Source organism: Durio zibethinus, chromosome 26 (assembly GCF_047325235.1).
Source record: "Durio zibethinus cultivar Kanyao isolate XHJ-2024 chromosome 26, ASM4732523v1, whole genome shotgun sequence".
NCBI classification, from domain to species: Eukaryota; Viridiplantae; Streptophyta; class Magnoliopsida; order Malvales; family Malvaceae; genus Durio; species Durio zibethinus.
In genome coordinates this window covers 6,737,016-6,758,069 of record NC_143187.1, presented here as the reverse complement: position 1 = coordinate 6,758,069, position 21,054 = coordinate 6,737,016, and the positions used below count along the sequence as shown (strand labels likewise).

The 21,054-nt window shown below is 35.7% G+C and overlaps 5 protein-coding genes across 9 annotated transcripts; 2 read left to right on the top strand and 3 right to left on the bottom strand.

The window, feature by feature from the left end:
• The first annotated feature begins 848 nt into the window (after positions 1-848).
• On the top strand, positions 849-1,368 carry LOC149511284 (uncharacterized). Its single transcript, XM_089755141.1, has 2 exons — positions 849-995; positions 1,045-1,368. The coding sequence occupies exons 1-2, from the start codon at positions 849-851 to the stop codon at positions 1,366-1,368; spliced, it is 471 nt and encodes a 156-aa protein (XP_089611267.1).
• Positions 1,369-5,626: 4,258 nt separating this feature from the next.
• LOC111318646 (putative aspartyl protease At4g16563) lies at positions 5,627-7,843 on the top strand. Its single transcript, XM_022921518.2, has one exon. It carries the CDS (start codon positions 5,744-5,746, stop codon positions 7,175-7,177), a length of 1,434 nt encoding a protein of 477 aa, XP_022777253.1. The 5' UTR covers positions 5,627-5,743; the 3' UTR covers positions 7,178-7,843.
• On the bottom strand, positions 7,755-11,840 carry LOC111274789 (ras-related protein RABF2b-like). Its single transcript, XM_089755302.1, has 7 exons — positions 10,406-11,840; positions 9,602-9,679; positions 9,345-9,512; positions 8,799-8,847; positions 8,557-8,634; positions 8,203-8,292; positions 7,755-8,113 (listed from the first exon to the last, which is right to left on the bottom strand). The coding sequence occupies exons 1-7, from the start codon at positions 10,442-10,444 to the stop codon at positions 8,013-8,015; spliced, it is 603 nt and encodes a 200-aa protein (XP_089611428.1). The 5' UTR covers positions 10,445-11,840; the 3' UTR covers positions 7,755-8,012.
• Positions 11,841-13,373: 1,533 nt separating this feature from the next.
• LOC111274788 (uncharacterized) lies at positions 13,374-16,179 on the bottom strand. Of its 3 annotated transcripts, none has more exons than XM_089755300.1 (2): positions 14,484-16,178; positions 13,374-14,064 (listed from the first exon to the last, which is right to left on the bottom strand). In XM_089755300.1, exons 1-2 carry the CDS (start codon positions 15,169-15,171, stop codon positions 13,718-13,720), a joined length of 1,035 nt encoding a protein of 344 aa, XP_089611426.1. In that variant the 5' UTR covers positions 15,172-16,178; the 3' UTR covers positions 13,374-13,717. The 3 variants fall into 3 exon arrangements, with proteins under 3 accessions (XP_089611426.1, XP_089611427.1, XP_089611425.1); XM_089755301.1 differs by having other exon boundaries at positions 13,384-14,040; positions 14,484-16,179; XM_089755299.1 differs by having other exon boundaries at positions 13,384-14,080; positions 14,488-16,179.
• Positions 16,180-17,855: 1,676 nt separating this feature from the next.
• On the bottom strand, positions 17,856-20,366 carry LOC111274787 (signal recognition particle 19 kDa protein). Of its 3 annotated transcripts, none has more exons than XM_089755814.1 (4): positions 20,214-20,366; positions 19,459-19,651; positions 18,564-18,663; positions 17,856-18,196 (listed from the first exon to the last, which is right to left on the bottom strand). In XM_089755814.1, exons 2-4 carry the CDS (start codon positions 19,633-19,635, stop codon positions 18,063-18,065), a joined length of 411 nt encoding a protein of 136 aa, XP_089611940.1. In that variant the 5' UTR covers positions 19,636-19,651; positions 20,214-20,366; the 3' UTR covers positions 17,856-18,062. The 3 variants fall into 3 exon arrangements, with proteins under 3 accessions (XP_089611940.1, XP_022715428.1, XP_089611941.1); XM_022859693.2 differs by having other exon boundaries at positions 20,192-20,344; XM_089755815.1 differs by lacking the exon at positions 20,214-20,366 and adding an exon at positions 19,819-19,971.
• Positions 20,367-21,054: the final 688 nt, after the last annotated feature.

Here is a 21,054-nt window from a genome sequence, read left to right as displayed (position 1 = left end):
ATCCAACATCATTTAGTAGTAAATTTAGAGATATAATCTTGCCAAATGAAGCAAAACGCATGTGACGATTATATGTTGTGTGACGTTTGATCGATCGTGAGTTTATGCTTAATATATACACGCTGGAGTTTATGGATCTTTGTGTCATATCCATGTCATATTGTCTGCAGAAAAGAAGGATTTGGTCCAAAGAATGCTCTATTTACAAATTAAAGCTCCCAAATCCGCATTGATCCATTCTTTTGTCGTAAAGTGGCATGGAGGCCACTATCTATCTCCTTTGATTCTGTGAGCCCCGGCCAGTGACTCTATCCAAGGCTAAACTTAAAAGTTAAAAGGCAAAGTAACCTTGATTTCTGCTGTAGCTTCATTCCCGTTAGAAAATTAACAAAATGGGACTATTTTCAATCTCCTTTGAAAGTTTTCTGAATCAAATTGGAGACTAATCAGATGAAATTTTCTAACCTCATTCTTTCAATAGAAAGAAACTGTTAGAAGATGTGTTTAGGACTGTTAATGTGGATTCATTGAATGTTTCATGTTGTTCCTATTTTTCTGGTGTTGGTTATTTTTTTTGTTATTCATGCTGGAGGTCATGGCTTAATCTTAGGATTATGATTTTAGTGGGTAGTTATTAATTAGGCTTTAAATTGTAATGTTTCTGATGTTAAGAAATGCAACAGTGAGTAAAGTTTTCTTTGTTTCAAAAATAATAACATTTGGTATCAGAGCTTTCTTCTTAAGGGATCTGTGTGTGAAATTGACGCGTCATGAAAGCTGAAGCCAGTTTCTCCGCAATTGCTCCGACGGTGTTCGACAGAGACAACTACTAGATTTGGGCAGTACGTATGGAGACATACTTGAAAGCTTTAGATCTTTGGAAAGCAGTGGAAGAAGACTATGAAATTTCTGCACTTCCAAACAATCCCACCATGGCACAGATTAAAGCACAGAAAAAAAAAGAAAACAAAGAAATCAAAGGCAAAAGTCTGCTTGTTTGCTGCAGTCTCATCCATCATCTTCACTCGTATCATGTCTCTGAAGTCAGCAAAAGAGATATGGGATTATCTCAAGAATGAATATGAAAGAGATGAAAGAATTAAAGGGATGCAAATCTTTAACTTGATTAGAGAATTTGAACTTCAAAGAATGAAGGACTCCGAGACGATTAAAGATTACTCTGATAAGCTTCTGAGTATCGTAAACAAAGTAAGGCTTCTTGGATCTGAATTTATTGACTCAAGAATTGTAAAAAAAATTCTTGTTACAGTACCTGAAAGATATAAAGCAACCATCACTGCATTGGAGAATACAAAAGATCTGTCAAAAATTTTCTTAACAGAATTGCTTAACGCTTTGCAAGCATAAGAACAAAGAAGACTGATGAGGGAAGATACAACAATTGAAGGAGCTTTGGCAGTCAAGCATCAAAATGTGGCCAAAAGCAAAAGAAAGAAGAAAAAAGATTTTGAAAGAAATGGGGTAAGTACTGCATCAGCCAATGCAAAAAGAAAGAATGAAAATCAGAAGAAATCCTATTCACCTTGCCAACATTGTGGAAAGAAGGGTCATCCTCCATTTAGATGTTGGAAAATACTTGATGCTAAATGCACTAAATGTAATCAGATGGGGCATGAAGCTGTTATTTGCAAAAATAAAATTTTGTAACATGGTGAAGATGCAAAGATTGCTGATCAAGAGGAGGAAGATCATCTGTTCGTAGCTACATATTTCTTCGGCATCGAATCAAGTGAGAGTTGACTTATAGATAGTGGTTGTACTAACCACATGACACATGACACATAACACATGACAAGGATCTATTCAAAGAACTAAGCAACGCAAACTCATCGAAAGTTCGAGTTGGTAATGGCAAGTACATAACTGTGAAGAAAAAAGAAACAGTTGCAATTTCAACTTGTTCAGGTACAAAGTTCATTTCTGATGTATTATATGTCCCTGAAATTGATCAAAACTTGTTAAGTGTTGGACAACTAATTGAAAAGGGTTATAAAGTTATGTTCGAAGATAAAAGTTGCTTGATTAAAGATGCAGTTGGCCAAGATATTTTCAAAGTAAAAATGAAAGGAAAAAGCTTTGCTCTAAATCTATTGGAAGAGGAGCAAACTACTTTTTCAATAAAAAAAAATATCACTGAAGTATGGCACAAGAGGCTTGGGCACTATCATCATCAGAGGCTGCTGCAGATGAAATCTAAAAAGATGGTAAATGATTTTCCAAAACTTGATGATCATATTCCAAACTGCAAAGCACGTCAGTTTGGAAAGCAAAGTAGGAAACCATTTCCCAAGGCAACATGGAGAGCATCAAACAAGTTACAATTAATTCATATTGACATTATAGGCCCACAAAGAACACCTTCTCTGAAAGATAGTCTTTATTATATTACATTCATTGATAATTTCACCCGTATGTGTTGGATCTTCTTTTTAAAGTACAAGTCAGAGGTGGCTCAAATCTTCTGAAACTTTAAATCCAGAGTTGAGAACGAGAGTGGCTGTAGAATTCAAACTCTCAGATCAAACAATGGTAAAGAGTACACTTCTGAAGCATTCACTCATTTTTGTGAAAAGGCAAGCATCCAACATCAATTAATCACTCCATACACTCCACAACAAAATGGAGTAAGTGAGAGACGAAATATATTCATATTGGAGATGGCATGATGTATGCTACATGAGAAGAACCTGTCAAAGCAATTTTAGGTTGAAGTAGCAAATACTGCTATTTTTTTGCAAAACAGGCTTCCCATAAGAGCAGTGAAGGATCAAACACCCTTTGAGGCATGGTATGGTTATAAATCATCTTTGAATTTCCTTAAAATATTTGGATGTTTGTGCTTCACTTATGTTTCACAGACCAAGAAAGATAAATTAGATAAAAGAGCACTTCTAGGCATCTTCATTGGCTACAGCTCAGTTGCAAAAGCTTATAAAGTTTTTCAGCCATAAACTGGAAAAATTATTATAAGCAGAGATGTGCACTTTATGAAAGATGAAGAATAGAACTGGGATGATGTAAAAAAGATGAATCCAACCTTAAAAGAGCACAAGCTCAAGTTTCCTAGCATTGGAGTCTGGAAGAATGAAATGGTGGATGACAGTCCTATCAGAGGTACAAGACTACTTTTTGATGTTTATCAAAGATGCAATATTACTGTGTGTGAACCTACAAATTATGAAGAGGCCAAGACGGATCAAAATTGGATTGTTGCAATGAAGGAGGAGCTATTTATGATTGAAAGGAATGAAACATGGGAGTTGGTTGATCGACCCCAAAACAAAAAAGTAATTAGAGTCAAATGGGTGTACAGAACCAAGCTTAATGCTGATGGCTCAATTAACAAGTATAAAGCTAGACTCGTGGTCAAAAGATATACTCAAATACTCGGTGTGAACTACTCAGATACCTTCGCACCAGTTGTTAGACTCGACATTATCAGGCTCTTACTCGCCGTTGCAGCACAAAAGAATTGGAAAGTGCACCAATTAGATGTCAAGTCAGCATTCTTGAATGATTTTTTGCAGGAGGAGATTTATGTAAAACAACCAGAAGGCTATGTCAAGAAAGGAGAAGAAGATAAAGTTTATCTTCTTAAAAAGGTACTTTACGGATTGAAGCAAGCTCCAAGAGCCTGGTACAGCAGGATTGATGAACATTTACAGAACTTGGGATTTGTCAAAAGCTTATCTGAATCAACATTATATGTCAAGCACAATGGAGCTGACATTCTTATCATCTCACTATATGTGGATGACTTACTTGTGACAGGAAACAACATAAGTATTGTGAAGAAGTTTAAGCAATAGATGATGGAGTTTTTTGAAATGACAGATCTTGGATTAATGACCTTTTTTCTTGGAATGAAAATCAAACAGAATGAACATGAAGTCTTCATTTGTTAAAAGAAATATACCAAAGAGATTCTGAAGAGGTTTAAACTCGAAGAATGTAAAGAAATGATGACACCAATGAACTTAAAGGAAAAGCTCTGTAAAAAAGATGGAACATAGAAGATTGATCAGGCATATTTCAGAAGCCTGATTGGTTGCTTAATGTTTCTCACAGCAACTCGGCCTGACATTTTGAATGCTATAAGCATTTTGTCTCGGTTTATGCATTGTGCAAGTGAATGGCATCTCAAGGCTGCAAAGAGGGTGCTTAGATATGTGAAAGGCACAAGTGATTTTGGCATTAAATACATAAAGAGCAAAGAGTTCAAGCTGATTGATTTCTTAGATAGTGATTGGAGAGGTTCCATTGATGATATGAAGAGCATTTCAGGCTACTGTTTCATACTTGGTTCTGGTGTTTTCTCATGGAGCTCGAAAAAACAAGAAATTGTAGCTCAATCCACAGCTGAAGCAGAGTTTATTGCTGCAACAGCTGCTATTAATCAAGCTTTGTGGCTAAGGAAGATTTTAATCGATCTTAACTTAGAGCATGAGGAAAGCACGAAGATTCTTGTTGACAATCAAGCTGCCATTGCTATCTCTCAAAATCTTGTGTTTCACGAGAAAACTAAATATTTTAATATTAAATTATTCTTCTTAAGGGAAGTACAAAAAGATGGAGCTGTTGTTCTTGTCTACTGCAAAACAGAAGATCAGGTTGCAGATGTTTTCACCAAGCCACTGCCAGTTAGCAAGTTTGAATTTCTGAGGACAAAACTTGGTGTTTGCAGCTCCTAAAGCAAGGAGGAGTGTTAGAAGATGTGTTTAAGACTGCTAATGTGGATTCATTGAATGTTTCATGTTGTTCCTGTTTTTCTGGTGTTGATTATTTTTTTTGTTATTTATGCTGGTGGTCACGACTTAATCTTAGGATTATGATTTTAGTGGGTAGTTATTAATTAGGCTTTAAATCGTAATGTTTCTGATGTTAAGAAATGTAACAGTGAGTAAAGTTTTCTTTGCCTCAAAAATAACAACAGAAACAAGCAACTCCCCCATAAAAAGCTTTTTTAATTAGATTATTGTCAGAAATATTACACAAGAACAGATTTCGAAACTCATATTGTAAATTATAACACTTGATAATAGTAGCATTCAAGCAAAGAAACCCCTTATTTTAAGCATCTTAAAAAGGTTTAGCACATGCATCCAAAAAAAAAGGCATGCCTTTCATAATAGCTTAGCTGCTGAAACTGGTTTCTTCTAAAGAGCAGCTGTTTCATTGATTAGCAAAGTACTATATGTAAATAGTGCTCGCCACTATAGTCAGCGTTAAGTTTCAAGACATGATAATATTCCTTGGAAGCTCCTACTTCACATGAACTGAAACATGGGTTCCTCTTTGTTTTGCTTGAATCAGATAAACAAAACTTTGATACCATATAAAACATATTATAATATTTGGCATGGACACTTCAACTAGCTTCAAAGGGGATTTTGTTTGCCGAATTACCTTGTAACTAATTATCTATTCGAAGAGCGCCGCTTGCCTTCCATTTCTGCTTCAACTAATACCCAGGCAAAAAAAAACTTTTGTTTTCTTTCGTCTTTGATCATAATTCATGGAGATGGTGGTGGCCTGGTGGAGATGAATAAGGATCACGCGCACTCCACGTTCAAAATACTACTCACATTGTTCTATTCATGCAACATCTGTTTATACATAGCCTAATTTCAACCATAAATTAACCAGGGTTTTCCATCTATAAATACTACCCTCTTTCATTAGATGCAAGTCATCTCAGAACACAAATAATAAACTGTTTCCAATGGCATCATCTTACTCTACCACCACCATTCTTTTACTCCTACTCATTGCGTTCCTCAGTTTCAATCAAACCCAAGCTGGGAATAGAAACCCTAATTCAGTTGTTCTTGGTCTAACACGTTCTAGCACTTCCTTTCCTATACCTAAACCCCCCAAATACTCAAGAAAGAGACTTTCAGAAGTATCAGATATGATTGAACCATTGAGGGCAGTAACAGATGGATATTTGATAACTCTAAATATAGGAACACCTGGACAGGTCATTCAAGTATACATGGATACTGGGAGTGACCTGACTTGGGTTCCTTGTGGTAATGTATCCTTTGATTGCCTGGATTGTGATGACTATAGGAACAATAAGTTAATAGGTACTTTCTCCCCTACGCATTCTTCTTCAGCTATTAGAGACTCATGCGGTAGCTCTTTTTGTATTGATATCCATAGCTCTGATAACTCTTTTGATACATGCATTGAGGCTGGATGTTCATTAAGTACCCTTCTCAAAGCCACCTGTTCTAGGCCCTGTCCGTCCTTTGCCTATAGCTACGGTGAAGGAGGACTAGTCGCAGGGATACTAACCAGGGATAACCTTAGGGTTCATGGTAGTAGCCCCGAAATCTCTAAGGACATTCCCAGATTTTCTTTTGGTTGTGTCGGCTCTACTTATCGAGAGCCTGTTGGCATTGCAGGGTTTGGTAGGGGTGTACTTTCTCTACCTTCACAGTTAGGGTTCCTCCAAAATGGCTTTTCTCACTGCTTCTTGGCCTTCAAGTATGCCAACAATCCGAATATTTCAAGCCCATTATTCATGGGAGATGTTGCCATATCTTCCAATGACAATTTGCAGTTCACCCCAATGTTGAGAAGTCCCATGTTCCCCAACTACTACTACATTGGTTTAGAGGCCGTAACTGTAGGCAATATTAGTTCTGCTGAAGTTCCTTTAAACTTGAGGGAGTTTGATTCACAAGGTAATGGGGGAATGTTGATTGATTCAGGTACCACTTACACTCACCTCCCTGAGCCATTCTATTCACAACTTCTCTCAATACTCCAATCAGAGATAACCTATCCTCGAGCCACAGATGTTGAGACGCAAACAGGATTTGATCTCTGTTATAAAGTTCCCTGTCCAAATAACAGATTCACAGATGATCCTTTCCCTTCAATCACTTTTCATTTCTTGAACAATATCAGTCTCGTTCTGCCCCAAGTTAATTACTTCTATGCCATGAGCGCTCCAAGTAACTCAACTGGGGTGAAATGCCTATTGTTCCAAAGCATGGATGATAGTAATTATGGACCAGCCGGGGTATTCGGGAACTTCCAACAGCAAAATGTGAAAGTTGTCTACGACTTGGAGAAAGAGAGAATTGGGTTTCAACCAATGGACTGTGCAGCAGCCGCAGCCTCTCAGGGACTTCACAAGAACTGATTTCATGGGTAGTTAATGGTAGTTCTTGCTGTTAGCCAATGGTGCAGCTCTTGGCCCACAAAATAATGAGGCACGACAGTTTCTAGATTTTAATAATGTGTTGTAACTGCTGTCTTCTTTTTCTTTTTTTTTTTTTTTTAATGTAGTTTGCACTTGATAAGTGTACAAACTAGATTTTGTTGCTGTAAGGTTTTGGATTTATTAAGAAAAATAAGCTGCACTTATTATTAAGAAATTGGGTTCCACTTAGAACTCCATACAGTTGAGAACAGAAGCATAAGCTTCTGTATAGATTTCCTTTAACCAAGTTCAGGCTTCAAAGTTATCTGCCGCAGGAAGAACAGATACACCCATGTTGGAACTGGTTGATTGGTATTCTTTTGCATCTTCCATAAAGTACTAGGTTTAAATGAAGCTTTAAAATATTCAATTCAGGAAAATGAAGCCCCACCCGTTTAAAGCCTAATTGCAAAATTTTATACTACTGCTTGAATGTGAAGACAAAGGAAAAGTTCCCAAGTCCTTATGACGAGACCACACAAACTACTATTGAGTTTTACAAGCTACCAGCTGCAGATGGAATAGGAAATGGCATATTTATTTGAACATGCAGGTTGTACAATGGAAGTGAAACATTACATTACCACACTTTAATTACAAGAAAAACCAATCTCCAACCCAATGAACGGTTGATATCAATGCGTGTAGAAAACATGCATGTACAGTTCAGAATGAATAGTACAAACAAGGTATGTAAGGAAAGATAAAACTTCGATTGTAGAGTGCATTACAAGAGCTACTTAGAAGATACAGACAGGGAAACAACAATTGACGCCTAAGAGCAACAAGATGCATTAGCTGTCCGCTCTGCAGGTCTATCCACGAGAACCATTCCAGCAGAATTTTGTGCTGGCTGCACTCGAGGTAATCTTTTAGCTGTACGAAATAAAAATCAGTCAATTGCCAATTAATAAAACAATTACTGCATGCTTTTGGGAAACTTAACAAAATAACAAATAAAATACCTATTTCATAGAAAATGTCATTGACATTGGATGCAGTCTTTGCAGAAGTTTCCATGAAGAAAAGACCATTCTCCTGAGCATAAGTTTGTGCTTCCTGCATCATCAAGGAGAATAAGAAGTCAAATTGACATTCGCATGTAGGTTGAAGTCAAAACAAAATTGAACCACGAATCTATTTGACTGGTTGACATTTTACCATCAAGAGAGAAAGGGTTGTTTTGAAACGTCAAAAAATTGTAAGTAGACAAATCCTGGCAATCATTTTACCTCAGAATGCTCAAAATTACTGGTTTCTGGTAACATTATAATGTTTAAATTTGAAGGCAAAATAGATATGAAGTCAAAACGGATAACTTGCCTCTGCTGCAACCTTCCTTGCATCTAGAACATCAGCTTTGTTCCCAGCAAGTGCCATTACCATATTAGGATTGCCTTCAGAGGGGAAGGAAAAGAAGAAATCAACAACATAAACTTAGAATTCAATTACTCATGGTCCTTAAATAAACATGTCATAAGAATAAAAATAAGAAAAAACAAACTAGATATATGACGATCAAAAAGGATGTTGTCAAGGAATAGAAAAGGCAAAATACTACCTTGTGCTTGAAGTTCTTGGACCCATTTTTTGGCTCTCTCAAATGATGCCTACAAAATAAAAAGAGAGAACACCAATCTTAACAAATTTACACCCATCCCAAGAGAATCTTAGTTTTCCTTCAAATGACAACCTTCAGATTTTTAACATCCCTTTAAACCAAATCATAACATGTATTAACATGATTTTGAAGAAGATACCAGTAAGCAGTAGTCTTGATTGAGGCATCAACAGGACAAAAACTCAAAAGAAAGTAATGTATAGGCTCTATTTGGTTAGTGCTTTTTGCTTTTCTTTGTAATAGAAACTGAAAAACAATAAAAAAAAAAAAAAACTAAAAACAAAGGGCAAATAATAAAAGATAAAAAATAAAAGCACCAACCAAATGGAACCGAAGGGAATTTAAGTAACTATGTATGACCTACATTATGTGCTCCCAAAGTTTTAATGCTTCATCTCCCGTAGTCACATATTGAGCAATAGGCCGCTTAGTGGTTAGATGACCAAACCACGTAGAGAAGACATTAGTTAGCCATCATGAACTTACTTGATTTGTTATATCATACACAATGATCGCAGCTGCAGCTCCTCTGTAGTACATTGGTGCCAAGCTATGGTACCTCTCTTGACCAGCTGTATCCCAAATTTCAAACTTTACGGTCACATCATTCACAGCCAATGTCTGGGAGAAAAAAGCTGCACCTATGGTTGATTCCTACATCATTATAAGATAAATGTCAAGCTACATATTCCTAACTGAATTTTTTAATCAATAATGTTCTAATAAAAACCAATAACACCAACCTGAAATTCAACAAATTGCCCTTTAACAAAGCGTAACACAAGACTAGACTTTCCAGCTCCAACATCCCCAAGTAGAACCTGAAGAATAAAATACACATTAACAACTAATACATGTAACAAAAACATCAGTTCAAAGTTCAAACCAAAGACAAAACTTAACTTTCTGGTATAAATACAATAATTAGGCACTCAAATTCTAGAAATATTTGGAAACATCATCGCAAATGAAAACAGAAATATTTGAACATATTAATAATATTTGAAACTAATGAAATGAAGTAGCTGATATGATATCAACATAATATCCACAATCTGAACAAAAAAAAAAACCCAAAGAAATTATGCATAACCCTTAAGCATATTCTCGTAAGTCAGACAGAATCAAAATTTTAAAAAAACCTCTAGATTTAGAAATGATAAAGCAGAGAGAAAAATGCAGAATTCAGACGATATTTACTAAGATTTAGTACTTGCGAAACTTAACTGACCTAAACAGCTGCATAGAAAGATATCAAAAGGGGAAAAAAAAAAAAAAAAAAAAGAACCTCCAGGATCAAAGCAAAACCCACACGGGATTTGATCGGCTCTAAAACAAACCAACAAAATCCAAACAATATTTTGCAAAAATAAGCCAAACCCATATCAAAATACATATTAAAATCATGCATGATCAACAATTCATCAAGACCCAGATCAGAATTCAGAATCTAAAGCAGACCCAAAGCACAAATACTAGTAATAACAAAAATAAAACTTAGGAACAAGAGGAGGGTTTAAGATCAAAAGAGATAGAGAGAAACTGACTAATTTGGCATTGATGTTCTTGTTTCCAGTGGTGGCCATGAGATCCTCTGTGATCAGATTTATGTTCCAAATAAAAACAGATGAAGAAAAGTTATGCAGTAATAAAAAAAAATTGATAGTTGGAGCTTGTTGGAGGCGTTGACGAAGAAGAAAAGGGAAGAGAGAACAGGGATGTAAAAGCCAAAGGCTAAAGGCAAAGGGAAGGATCCTCCTCAACCTTCAAACCAAACCAAACTCTCTTGATTTCTTTCTCTTACAAATGACTTACAAACAGTGACAAACACGAAAGCTACCGCTATTTTGGTTTTCTTTCTTGCTAAAATACTAGAAAAAAAAAGTCTATATTTTCATATTTTTCTTAAATAAACCCGTGTACTTTTGATTATATTCAAGCAAACCCTTATTCTTCGAAATATAAATTCTTGTCGCATTGGATCCATTATTGAATGACTCTTAACAAGCTTCGGCTTTGTGAATCCAATTTGGGTGTATGTCTCTGGTTTGGGATTTACATCTAATCACAAAGAAACCCAATCAAGTTTCAAGGACCATAATCCATGAGGAATGGGGCATTTAAGCCCTACAAAGAACAGCACCTGACACAGAGAAAGAAGGGTTCACCACACTCGGAGTAAACAGTGATCTACATTGCCAATTTGCCATAGGCCAAGAAAATGTAGGATTATTAATCCTGAAAGCCAAAATGGTTTCTCAACTTTTCTATATAAACCAGGCAACTAAAATAAACTGAGGAGATAGCCCATGGGACCTCAATCTGGTCCTGTTTTTTAACTCCGTAATAATGTGCAGAACATCAAGTTCTGAATTCAACCTTTCACGAATTTCCCAGACTTGTTTCCCCAATAATAGAACAAACCGTAACAGAATACTGTGCCAACTTCCAACTAGAGAATTGGTTTATATTTTGTTATAACCTCTCATTATGTAAATTTGGTGAAGAAATCAAAGTTTTGAGATACGAGAATAATGAATGAGCTGTTGATGATTTTAACAATGATCATTTGTCAAATTTTGATGCAAAATTGATCTCAAGTTCTGAAATTCTGCACCAAAGCTTCTCAATGCTCCTCAATTTGCATGACAAACACCTTTGAATCCCATTTCAAGGTGCTTGGAAATAATGTAAGACACTGCTTCAACCTGATTGCATCGGACCAAGTGTCTAATCTCTAGGGTCTAAAGACAAGACTTCTGACATTTTCTTAGGACAAGAATTCTGTTTAAGAACATTCTCCAACCTGGAGAGGTAAGCTATTGAGCAATGGCACCATGGCTAGAAATGTTCATGTTCTTGAGGATTCTTATTCTTTTTTTTTTTCGTCTTTTTTCTTAGTATGCTCGTCAGATTAGAACAAAAGCATTTTTGGACCAACAAGAAGCAATCAGATTTGGGCTTTTTTTTTTTTTACCTGGAGTCTCAGCACAAAAATGGCTTTAGTAGTTATAGTTGTTTATCCTTTATTGATGATAAGGGCAATCTTGAAAGGGCATGGTCCTCCATTTCGAATTCATGAAGAGCATCAATGGGGTCCTCCATGACAATCAGTTGCATTGAAATTCTCAAGTACAAGAACCCTTTTTTCTATCTAAAATATGAACATTTCAACATTTAACTACAACCAATGTATACTGTGTTAACAACTGTTACCCAGTCGATGGAGTTAGCGAAGTTGGCAAGCAAATTGAATGGTACTATCCTTATCCATATTGTTATCTTCGCCTTTGAATTCTGAAATTATTTGATATTTAAGTTAGAAATAACTTTAGTACTGAGAATTAGAATCTACTAATTGAATGAGATTTCTTGCACGAAGAAGAAGATAAATACTTGAAAATAATAATGAACTAATATGTAGCAGAACATTTTATTAATTTCCTCCAAAAAAAAAAAAGAGAAAAGGAGATTAAACACAGTGGGATGGAAGGGTCATTGTCTTTTTGTGATAGGGAGGGGGTGGGGAACGTGAAGCTGCAGTAACATTTCTACCAAAAGAACAAAAAATGCGAAACAGTGAAAGTGTAGCAAATGGCCAAAATAGAGGGGAGGTACATAGTAATTTGACCGATGATAACACAGAAAAAATGATGGAAAAGTTGAAAATGCCGACTATTTCCTGGCGTTCATCATAACACTCTATAAAGGAAAAAGGCAAACTTTGGTACACACACCCTTCTGTCATAAAATTACAATCAAGCCACATCTTCCTTCCTTTCTCTCTCGCTTTGAATTCTCGGTGGAAAATAAAGAGAAAGAAAGAAAGGCTCAACTTTTGCCATGGCCCACAGCCTTGTCAAGAGAATACAAGACTACCTCCAATAATAGAACCTAGAATGGCATTTCTGTAATTTTATTCAACTGGCATGACATCCCTCAGGATTCAGAGATCCATTGACTGGTCGCCTTTGACCAGTCCCAGAGAAGTACTGCTCGCTGCCCAGTTGCTGCAACGTTTCTCTCACATTTCTTCCTCATAAATGATAAGATGAGCAGCTTCCCTATTCCACTTCCCTACCATGGCATGTGTGATTCACACTCCAACACTGTATCAGAATTATGAACATGGGAAAGAAAGGGTTGTTGGGTTTGTTCTGTAAACAAGGGGGAGTAGGGTTGATATTCCCATATCTGTCATAAGTAGGAATCTCCCTGTGCATTTTTTTCAAAGATGGTTTAACTTACACTCTTACACTGCCAAGTCTGTACCAAATTAAGCCAACTTAATAAAAGTTTTAGAGTTTTGTATGACAATCTAGGTGTCAAGCACTTATGAAGTGACCTACCACTTTTAATATCAAGGACATTCATAATCAAGTTCAATGAATTGAAGGATTTGGATGGAGAAGATATCATTTTCTCAATCGTTCAATGTTTAAATCACTTTAAAATACAGCAAGAGCTGTAATTATCAACATGTAAAGTTTACATCATCTGATCAACAAGAGAACTCTGAAGAGGAGTGCATAATCAACATTCAAGCCATATATACAGTATACTTTCCTTGAAGATAAACCCAAACGCACAACAATTTGCATATACTTCACTTTTGGTAGTGTTACAACCAACCCTACTTTGTGTTTAAACACAAAATGAGTGTTTAAACACTTCACATGAAAGAGATAGAGTTTTAATTAAGACATAATTAGAATGACCAATGGAAGTAAATACAACATAAAATATAGATCACAAATGGGATTACCAATTACTATATGCAACTACCAATGTGATTAATTAATCTCTCCCTGTCTTAGATATATTATTGGATAGTTTACACTTTTTCATCAATAGGAGAATCACTTTGGAGCTGACTGGTTCTTGTGGGAAGCTAAAGCAAGGATAGAATTAGCAAGCTTGTTAATGGCATCAACCAGGCCATCAATGCCAATTTTATAGATCTCTGTCTTAGATTCCTCAATCTTTAGTCTTCTCTCAAGTAAACTAACAAGATCTCTATGTCTTCTCTCCTCTCTTTCCTCACTAGACTGGATGGCTTCTGCTATAATGGAAGCACTTTTAGAGATTGCTGTGCCCACTTCGTTTGAGTTGTTTGCACTAGCGGTGCCACTGGTGCCTTCACCATTACCTCCTGATCTTCTCCTTCTCTTTGATGCTGAGTCTGAATACTCACTCGTATCAGAATCTGAGCTATCACACATCTCCAAAACATAAAAATATGGAACCAATAAAATCAATCAATACTAACTGAATTCATGACACATGAAAACTATCAAGATGAAATCAGCCAAAGTCTCTCACCCCTTCTCAGAAAATGAAGCACAAAAATAATGCTATTAAAAGGCACATTTAATTAGTGCATCATTATGCACGGTAGTCTCTAACATGGCATGCCAAAATCATTGAAAGTGGTACAATGCAAAAGAGAAAAAAATGCAAACCCCTCAAGATTAGTATGTAGCAAATTGAAAGCAACCCATTATAAGGGCAATGAAAAACGTTGCAGAATTTTATGATAAATAATGAAAAAATGCAATGTGAGCAAGGCAAGAGAGAGAGAGAGAGAGAGAGAGAGAGAGAGAGAGAGAGAGAGAGAGAGAGTACCTACTGTGGGCAATGGCTGAGCATATGAAAGGGGAGGTGCTTGTACAAGTGGGGCAGGAGCAGCTGCTGATGGCGGCAGATGTGGCGGGGCTGCTAGAGGTAATGGAATTGCTGCTGGAATAAGAGGTGGAAGTTGATGTTGCAATAGAGGAGGCAATGAAGGTTGCACACTAGTAACTGGTCTATCCATAACATATGGCATGTTGAGAATGAGACCTGACCCACCAGCAGCCACCACCCTTTGACCTCCTTTCTTCTCCACCACCTCCTCCAAACGCTCATATATCTGGGGCAACATGTTACTCGGCAAGTTCTTTTGTTTTCTTTCATTCTTCTCCATCTCCCAATAAGATACTTCGTTACTATTATTCCCTTCTCCTCTCTCAGCTATTCTCCTTTGGTACTCTCTCACCTTCTTGTAGTCCCTCATGAGATTATCCCACTTGTCATTGCACTGGTTTTGGCTCCTCATACACCTTTTTCCCCAACAATATTCTTCCACCCATTTCCATCTCAGCTCTGTTGGTTTGCCCCTCCCTTCACTGTCCCCACTTTTCTTCGTTCTTCTCTCATCATCCATCTTCTTTGCCTCAATCAACACCATTGTTTCATTAACAGTCCAGTTCCCTTTCTTGTATTCCCTCATCACAATATTGTTACCACCTTGATCAGCCATCACCAAATGCATGCAACAACCTAAAAAAACATAGGGAGACCGGAGAAGGGAGAAGTTGGAGCTATCTATCGCTCGGAAAAAGGGAGCAAGATTAACTCTTTTTACAAGAAAAACCTGAAAAGAATGAAAATTGGGCCAAGGGGGTCTAATACTGAATACTCTGTCTTTTGCTCTCTTTTTGGACGCCTGATTTGATGTTGGGTAACAAAGTAGTCAAATATCACAAAGATTGCCAATTGAGGCAAAGCAATTAACATGGGTTCCACCGAATGAAAAGGATCAGTGACTCAATAGACATCACTCTAAAGACAAAAATAGAAAAAGGTCATGTTGTTTTCATGGTTTTGATGATTTCTGGAAGAGAATTATATGTTTGCTAATATGTAAATGAAAAGTAGAGAAGCAGCAAAGCCAAGTTAATCTGCGCCTGTTTTCACCATCAATAAGATATCTCTTCTTTTGCTCCACTTTAAACCTTCATCTCCTTTTTTGTGTGCTTGTTTCTTGGTTTGCACTCTCGGCTCTACCCTCCCCTTAAATTCATCAAAAAAAATCTTCAAAGTTTAAAGTTGAAATCTAAAACTACTTATTCAAGCCACTGCCTCACCACAAAGTGAGGGAACGAGAGACAGAAAAAAGGTGGAGAGAATGTGTTATCAAGCGTACCATTATAAGAAAAGGCCAACCAAATCCATTCAAACTGACACATCAACAAGCCCCAAAAAATTTCACAAAGGGAGAGAGAAAGAGAGAGTTTTTTTTTTAGAAAGGGCAGATAATTAGGGGTAGAGAGAAAGATATAGTGTTGCCTGCATTAGGAAGAGCGTCGCCATGAAAGACCACACATGTAGCTAAGCCTATAAGCCACCAATTATCACTCCCTAAACAAGATCAGGTAAGAGATATCTACATTAAAAGACTAAACAACATGGCTAAGTACCCTAATCATTTGGTTAGGCTCCTTGTACAAGTCCCATGCCTCACCATGCGAGAGACAGCGAAGGAAAAAATGGATTATTACATAAAGACCCTTCAAGGGTTTGGACGGCGCGAAGAGTACAGTTTGGTTTTGTCCTTTTGGGAATAACACAGATGTCAATTTCGTCTTTTTGGGAAAGACATTTAAAGCCCTTAGTGCCAGATTGGCAACCTTTTCTGCTTTTGTCTACCAGCCAGCTAGGACCAGCAAAGGGGTACCAAATTTTTGCCAGGGGTCACTTTGGTTAGGGTTTTGACCAAAGAGAGGACGAGCCATGGGGTCATTGAAGGCTCTTGACTAGTATCTTTCGTTCTAAGTTTTTGGACTCTAGCCTGCACTTGTCCTTTTAGCTGTACAAATACAACTTATGGTAAACCCCCTATTGTTATTCATTTGCCTTTGCTTCTCTCTGTTCTGTGCCGATTGTTATTTCAACTTTGATTTTTAATATATAAATTTACAGCTCCATCAAAAAACTAAAGTTTTTTAGGACATCCAATTCAAACCAAAGTTTTCACAGCATAGATTGTTGACTGCTACAATGAAATTGTGGCAACATAAAATAATCTGATGACAGTAATGTGACTGTAAAAAAAAAAAAAAAAAAGAAAAGGCCACAATGAGAGCAACATCTTGAATGATAAAGAGTAAGGCCATCAAAGCTGTTGTGGGACTCCCTCTAGTATTAAATTTTGGGGACAATGATGAAAATGATAATGAGATAGGAAATATCCACATACACTAGATATCACAGTACTTGAATATTTACAACAGTTGCATTAATAAAGCAACATTTATTGCAAGTGCATGGATTCATACACTTCAAGATTTAATGTTGCTTATTTTGGATTTTCAAAAGTTGATTTCCACAAAACAAAATGCTAAATGATTTATCAAATTTTCAATCCAAATTGATAGTATTTCTTTTTTTCTTTTGGCCAACAAATGCCTAATTTGGTTAGAAACCTTTTCAATTTAGTATAATTGCTAGATTTTAACCATTGCTAATTTTGTTTTCCCCTTCAATTATTGCATTACAATCTTTTTTTTTTTTTTAATGAAAACGTTGTACACTGTCTGAACTTTTGCCCAAGCCTGCAGACGTAGCAATGACAGGTTGGTTCGTGGAGTCAAGCCCCTTCCACTAGCAATTCGCTCACCATATAGCCTTTTTCTTTCCAATTTTGCACATTTTAATGGCCATACTTCTTTGACTTTGAAAACTAATTATGGAACAAAACTTCATAGATAAACCATACCAATGAGTTAATAGGGTTGGGTTGGACGTACTGAGATATAAAGTATCCGCTCTGTGAAGAGACCGATTCTTTCTTTTGCATAGATAGACTTTAAACACTCGATTCTAAAGATATCGAACCAAATAAAGATCAAATTTTTTCACTCTTATTCAATATCCAACCATCCATTCCGATATGCATAGATATATAATATATACACATCTCACCATATCACTGTCCATTACTCGCATCTATATTCTACAGCCACCCATCATTCAACAAGTGTTGTTGCAAAAAGCAAACAATAGGATTAGCAAAATAAAGAAACCAGAAAATTTGAAAAATGAAAGAAAAAGGGTAATACTTTCCACGAGCGTTTATGTGAAGTACAAACACTGGTAGAGGAATATTGTGAGGGATTTAAGTTTTACTTATATATTTATTTAATTTAACAATCATATGTCCTGTAAGCAGCCATTTGAGAAGCCAAACCCTAAAGAGCACTTAAGTCAAGGGTTCAATGATTGATGTATCAAGAATTTGAGGAATTTGTTTGGAAACATGTAACTTGAAGACGTTTAACTTGATGGGAAATTTAACATGTTCAAGGGAAATCCATCCAAGAGTTGGACCACATAAAAAAAAAAAAAAAAAAAAAAACTTCTGCTTCATTAGGAGTGCAGAAGCTATCGCTTTTTTCTTCCACCCTTCCCAGACTTTGAAGGCCCAGCAGTACTTGATGTGGATGGAGCTTCCTGCTTCTTGGTCCTCCCAGGATGTCTAGGTACCAACTCCGCAACATGGAGCATCAGCTGTTTTCCTGCAATATATCCAAACAAATTATGTAAGTAGGATCTTTCATAGTGGAGATCTCTCTGTTACAATTTAGTCAAATCCATTTTGGCACTATTCTTTTATCCTTTTTAATTAATGAAACCAATAAGACAAAGGAAATAGTTCCCCCTTAATGATCTAATTTGGAGAAATGAAAGATTGAAAGTGCCTTACTTCAAATGAACTTATGCAGCAGCATAGGGGCAGGGGAACAACTATCAAATAACTCACTTATGAACCCAATTTATACTCCCACACATGTTTCTATGAAAATGTATAGCATTTTTCAAAGAATTCAATGTATTATTCTACAATCCGGCTCTGAAATGGCATAAGGATTATTTTATACTTACTGGAGGAAATGGCTGGATTGCATAAAGTACCATCTTCCTTTTTCAATTGGACCCTCACTCTCCCTCTCTGCATGAAATCACGCGGGTATGCCTTATCAATCTGCAATAGTCAGAAAAATCATCTGTTATATTTATACAACCATGTAGCAAGAACAAGTTTGTTTAACTATTAACAGAGTAACAAATCAACTAAGCACACAGCAAGAGTGAGCGGGGAAGATATTTGGCATTTGTTTTTTGAGTGCCCCAAGTTCTTCTACAAGTCAATAGGCATATTGTTATTTTATGGGATGCAGAAATAATTTAGCTAATAAATTGCTCTAAAGGTAGCAGGTCAATGACATTAAGGTCAACCTTGAACCTTCTTTTCAGGTAAATTGATGGCTGGGAAAAAAACGTTTACAAGTTACAAAATGTCGATAATGGTAAGTCTGAAATGTCTAATATAGGCTGATTTCTGAAACTGGGCAGAAGGAATATAAAAAGAAACAATGGGTAAGACCCACTACTCTCAGATGGATCCTTGAATTATGAAAGGAGAAGTGCATGAAAAACCCAAAAACCATGCTTGTGGCATCCTTTCCTCAGAGACATAACCGATTTAAATCCTCAAAGAATGCAATATATAACGTTGGTGATCGCCCTTGGTTAATTTTGAATGTCACTGAGGGAAATGCATATATTTGTTAGAACTGAGAACAATGTTGGTGGCTGTCCTTGGTGAATTTTGAAATCATTGAGGGAAATACTTATAAGTGACTCAAAACCTCAAGAATCTAATCAAGCACAAAAAGTTCATATTAGAGGCTTTCTATTTCTGGCCTAGATTCCACAATGAAAAAGGTACACAAAGTGGATTGAAATAATTGACATCACAAATGATACAAAAACAAACCTCAATGGCATTCGCAAGTTTGAGATGGCTGCAGCAATCAGCGATTTCAGCACAAGTGGGATTTTCACATGCTTTGGTCAAGCTGATTCGTCTACCCTCAGCTACCGTTTTCTTCGAATTAATATAAACAGGATAGAAAACTACCCATTTCTTTATGTTGGGGATATCTCCATTCATCTTCTTCTATCCGAATCTAACAACATATCACAGAATTCATCAAGGATGTTACATGCAAAATAGTTCAGAACTAAGCTTTATATGCAGAAATTCTTAATAACCACGTTAATGGCATCACAAAAAAAAAAAAAAAAAAACGAATCTAAACCTGATAACCAGTAACATAGTAAATAAATCAATTACCAAAAAGCTCGTAAAACAAAATCTTATAATTCTACCCTAGGAAATCAGCAATGGTAAACCAGATAAATCCTAACAATAGAATCCCAAAAGGCCCTGCTTTTTCTTAGGAGAAATCTCAATAAACAAGCGAAACCCATTTTTTTAAGACAAAGAATCATTTTGAAATCAAATCTCTAATCAATTTCAATTATATCACAAATCACCTGTAAAAATCAAGGGTTGAAAAAACAAAATTGAATATTGGCAAAACCGTAACCCTAAATAAAATTCAATTCTTCAAAAGGAAAATACAAAATTTTGTCTCGTTGTCCCTCAAATTTATTGATCCAAAATCAAGAGCAATAACCGTTTTTTAGCAAAATCGGAAAGTAACTGTTAAAAGGTTTCTTTCTGACCTGAGTATCCGATCCTCGTTACGGGTGGCCGGCGGTAGAGTTTGGTGGCGCTTGGAAATTTGGGGTTACTCAAAAGTCTCAACCTGCTAATTTCTGTGGAATAAAAAACTGCTGCATAAAATAAAGTTGATACGACAGCGTTTAGTAGCAAGAACTATAGCAAGTGCATGAATAGGTGCATGCTTTGACTGTTTTGGTTTCAGAATTAACATGCCTTTTTTTCCACTGATAATTAAAATACCATTTATTTAATGGGGCATAATTTTGAAAAAAATAAAAAATAAAAAATAATGTTTGAATTAATATTCGATACATTATCAATATAAATTTTTAATTATATAAATAATATTAAAAATTTGATACATATCTCATTGAAGATGTGTCACCTTATTTTATTTGTGAAATTTAAAAATTTTATTAAAAATATATTTAATAATTTCTCATAATATTTCATAAAATTTCTTTCAATAATTTTTTTGTTAGTAAACCCTAAAATAGGAATACTTCTTTTATCTCATTTTATTTGTTATTGTTTGATTTTTTAATAAATTTAACTTTGATTATTATTTTTTAAAATGTTATATTCAATTAAAATGTAAAAAATATGTTTTGAAATTATTATTTTTAATTTTATAATTGTATTAAGAAAGTTTATCAAAATTGAATTAATTCGACTTCAAAAAAATAATAAAACAATCTTTTTGAAATGAATGAAGTAATAATTAATAATTTAAGTTTAATTGTATTATAACTTTCTCTACATGTTTATTTACATGAATATGAGTTTTTACACATATAAATTAATGTTGAATATAAATTGCATTTAGTTTCATAGAAGCTT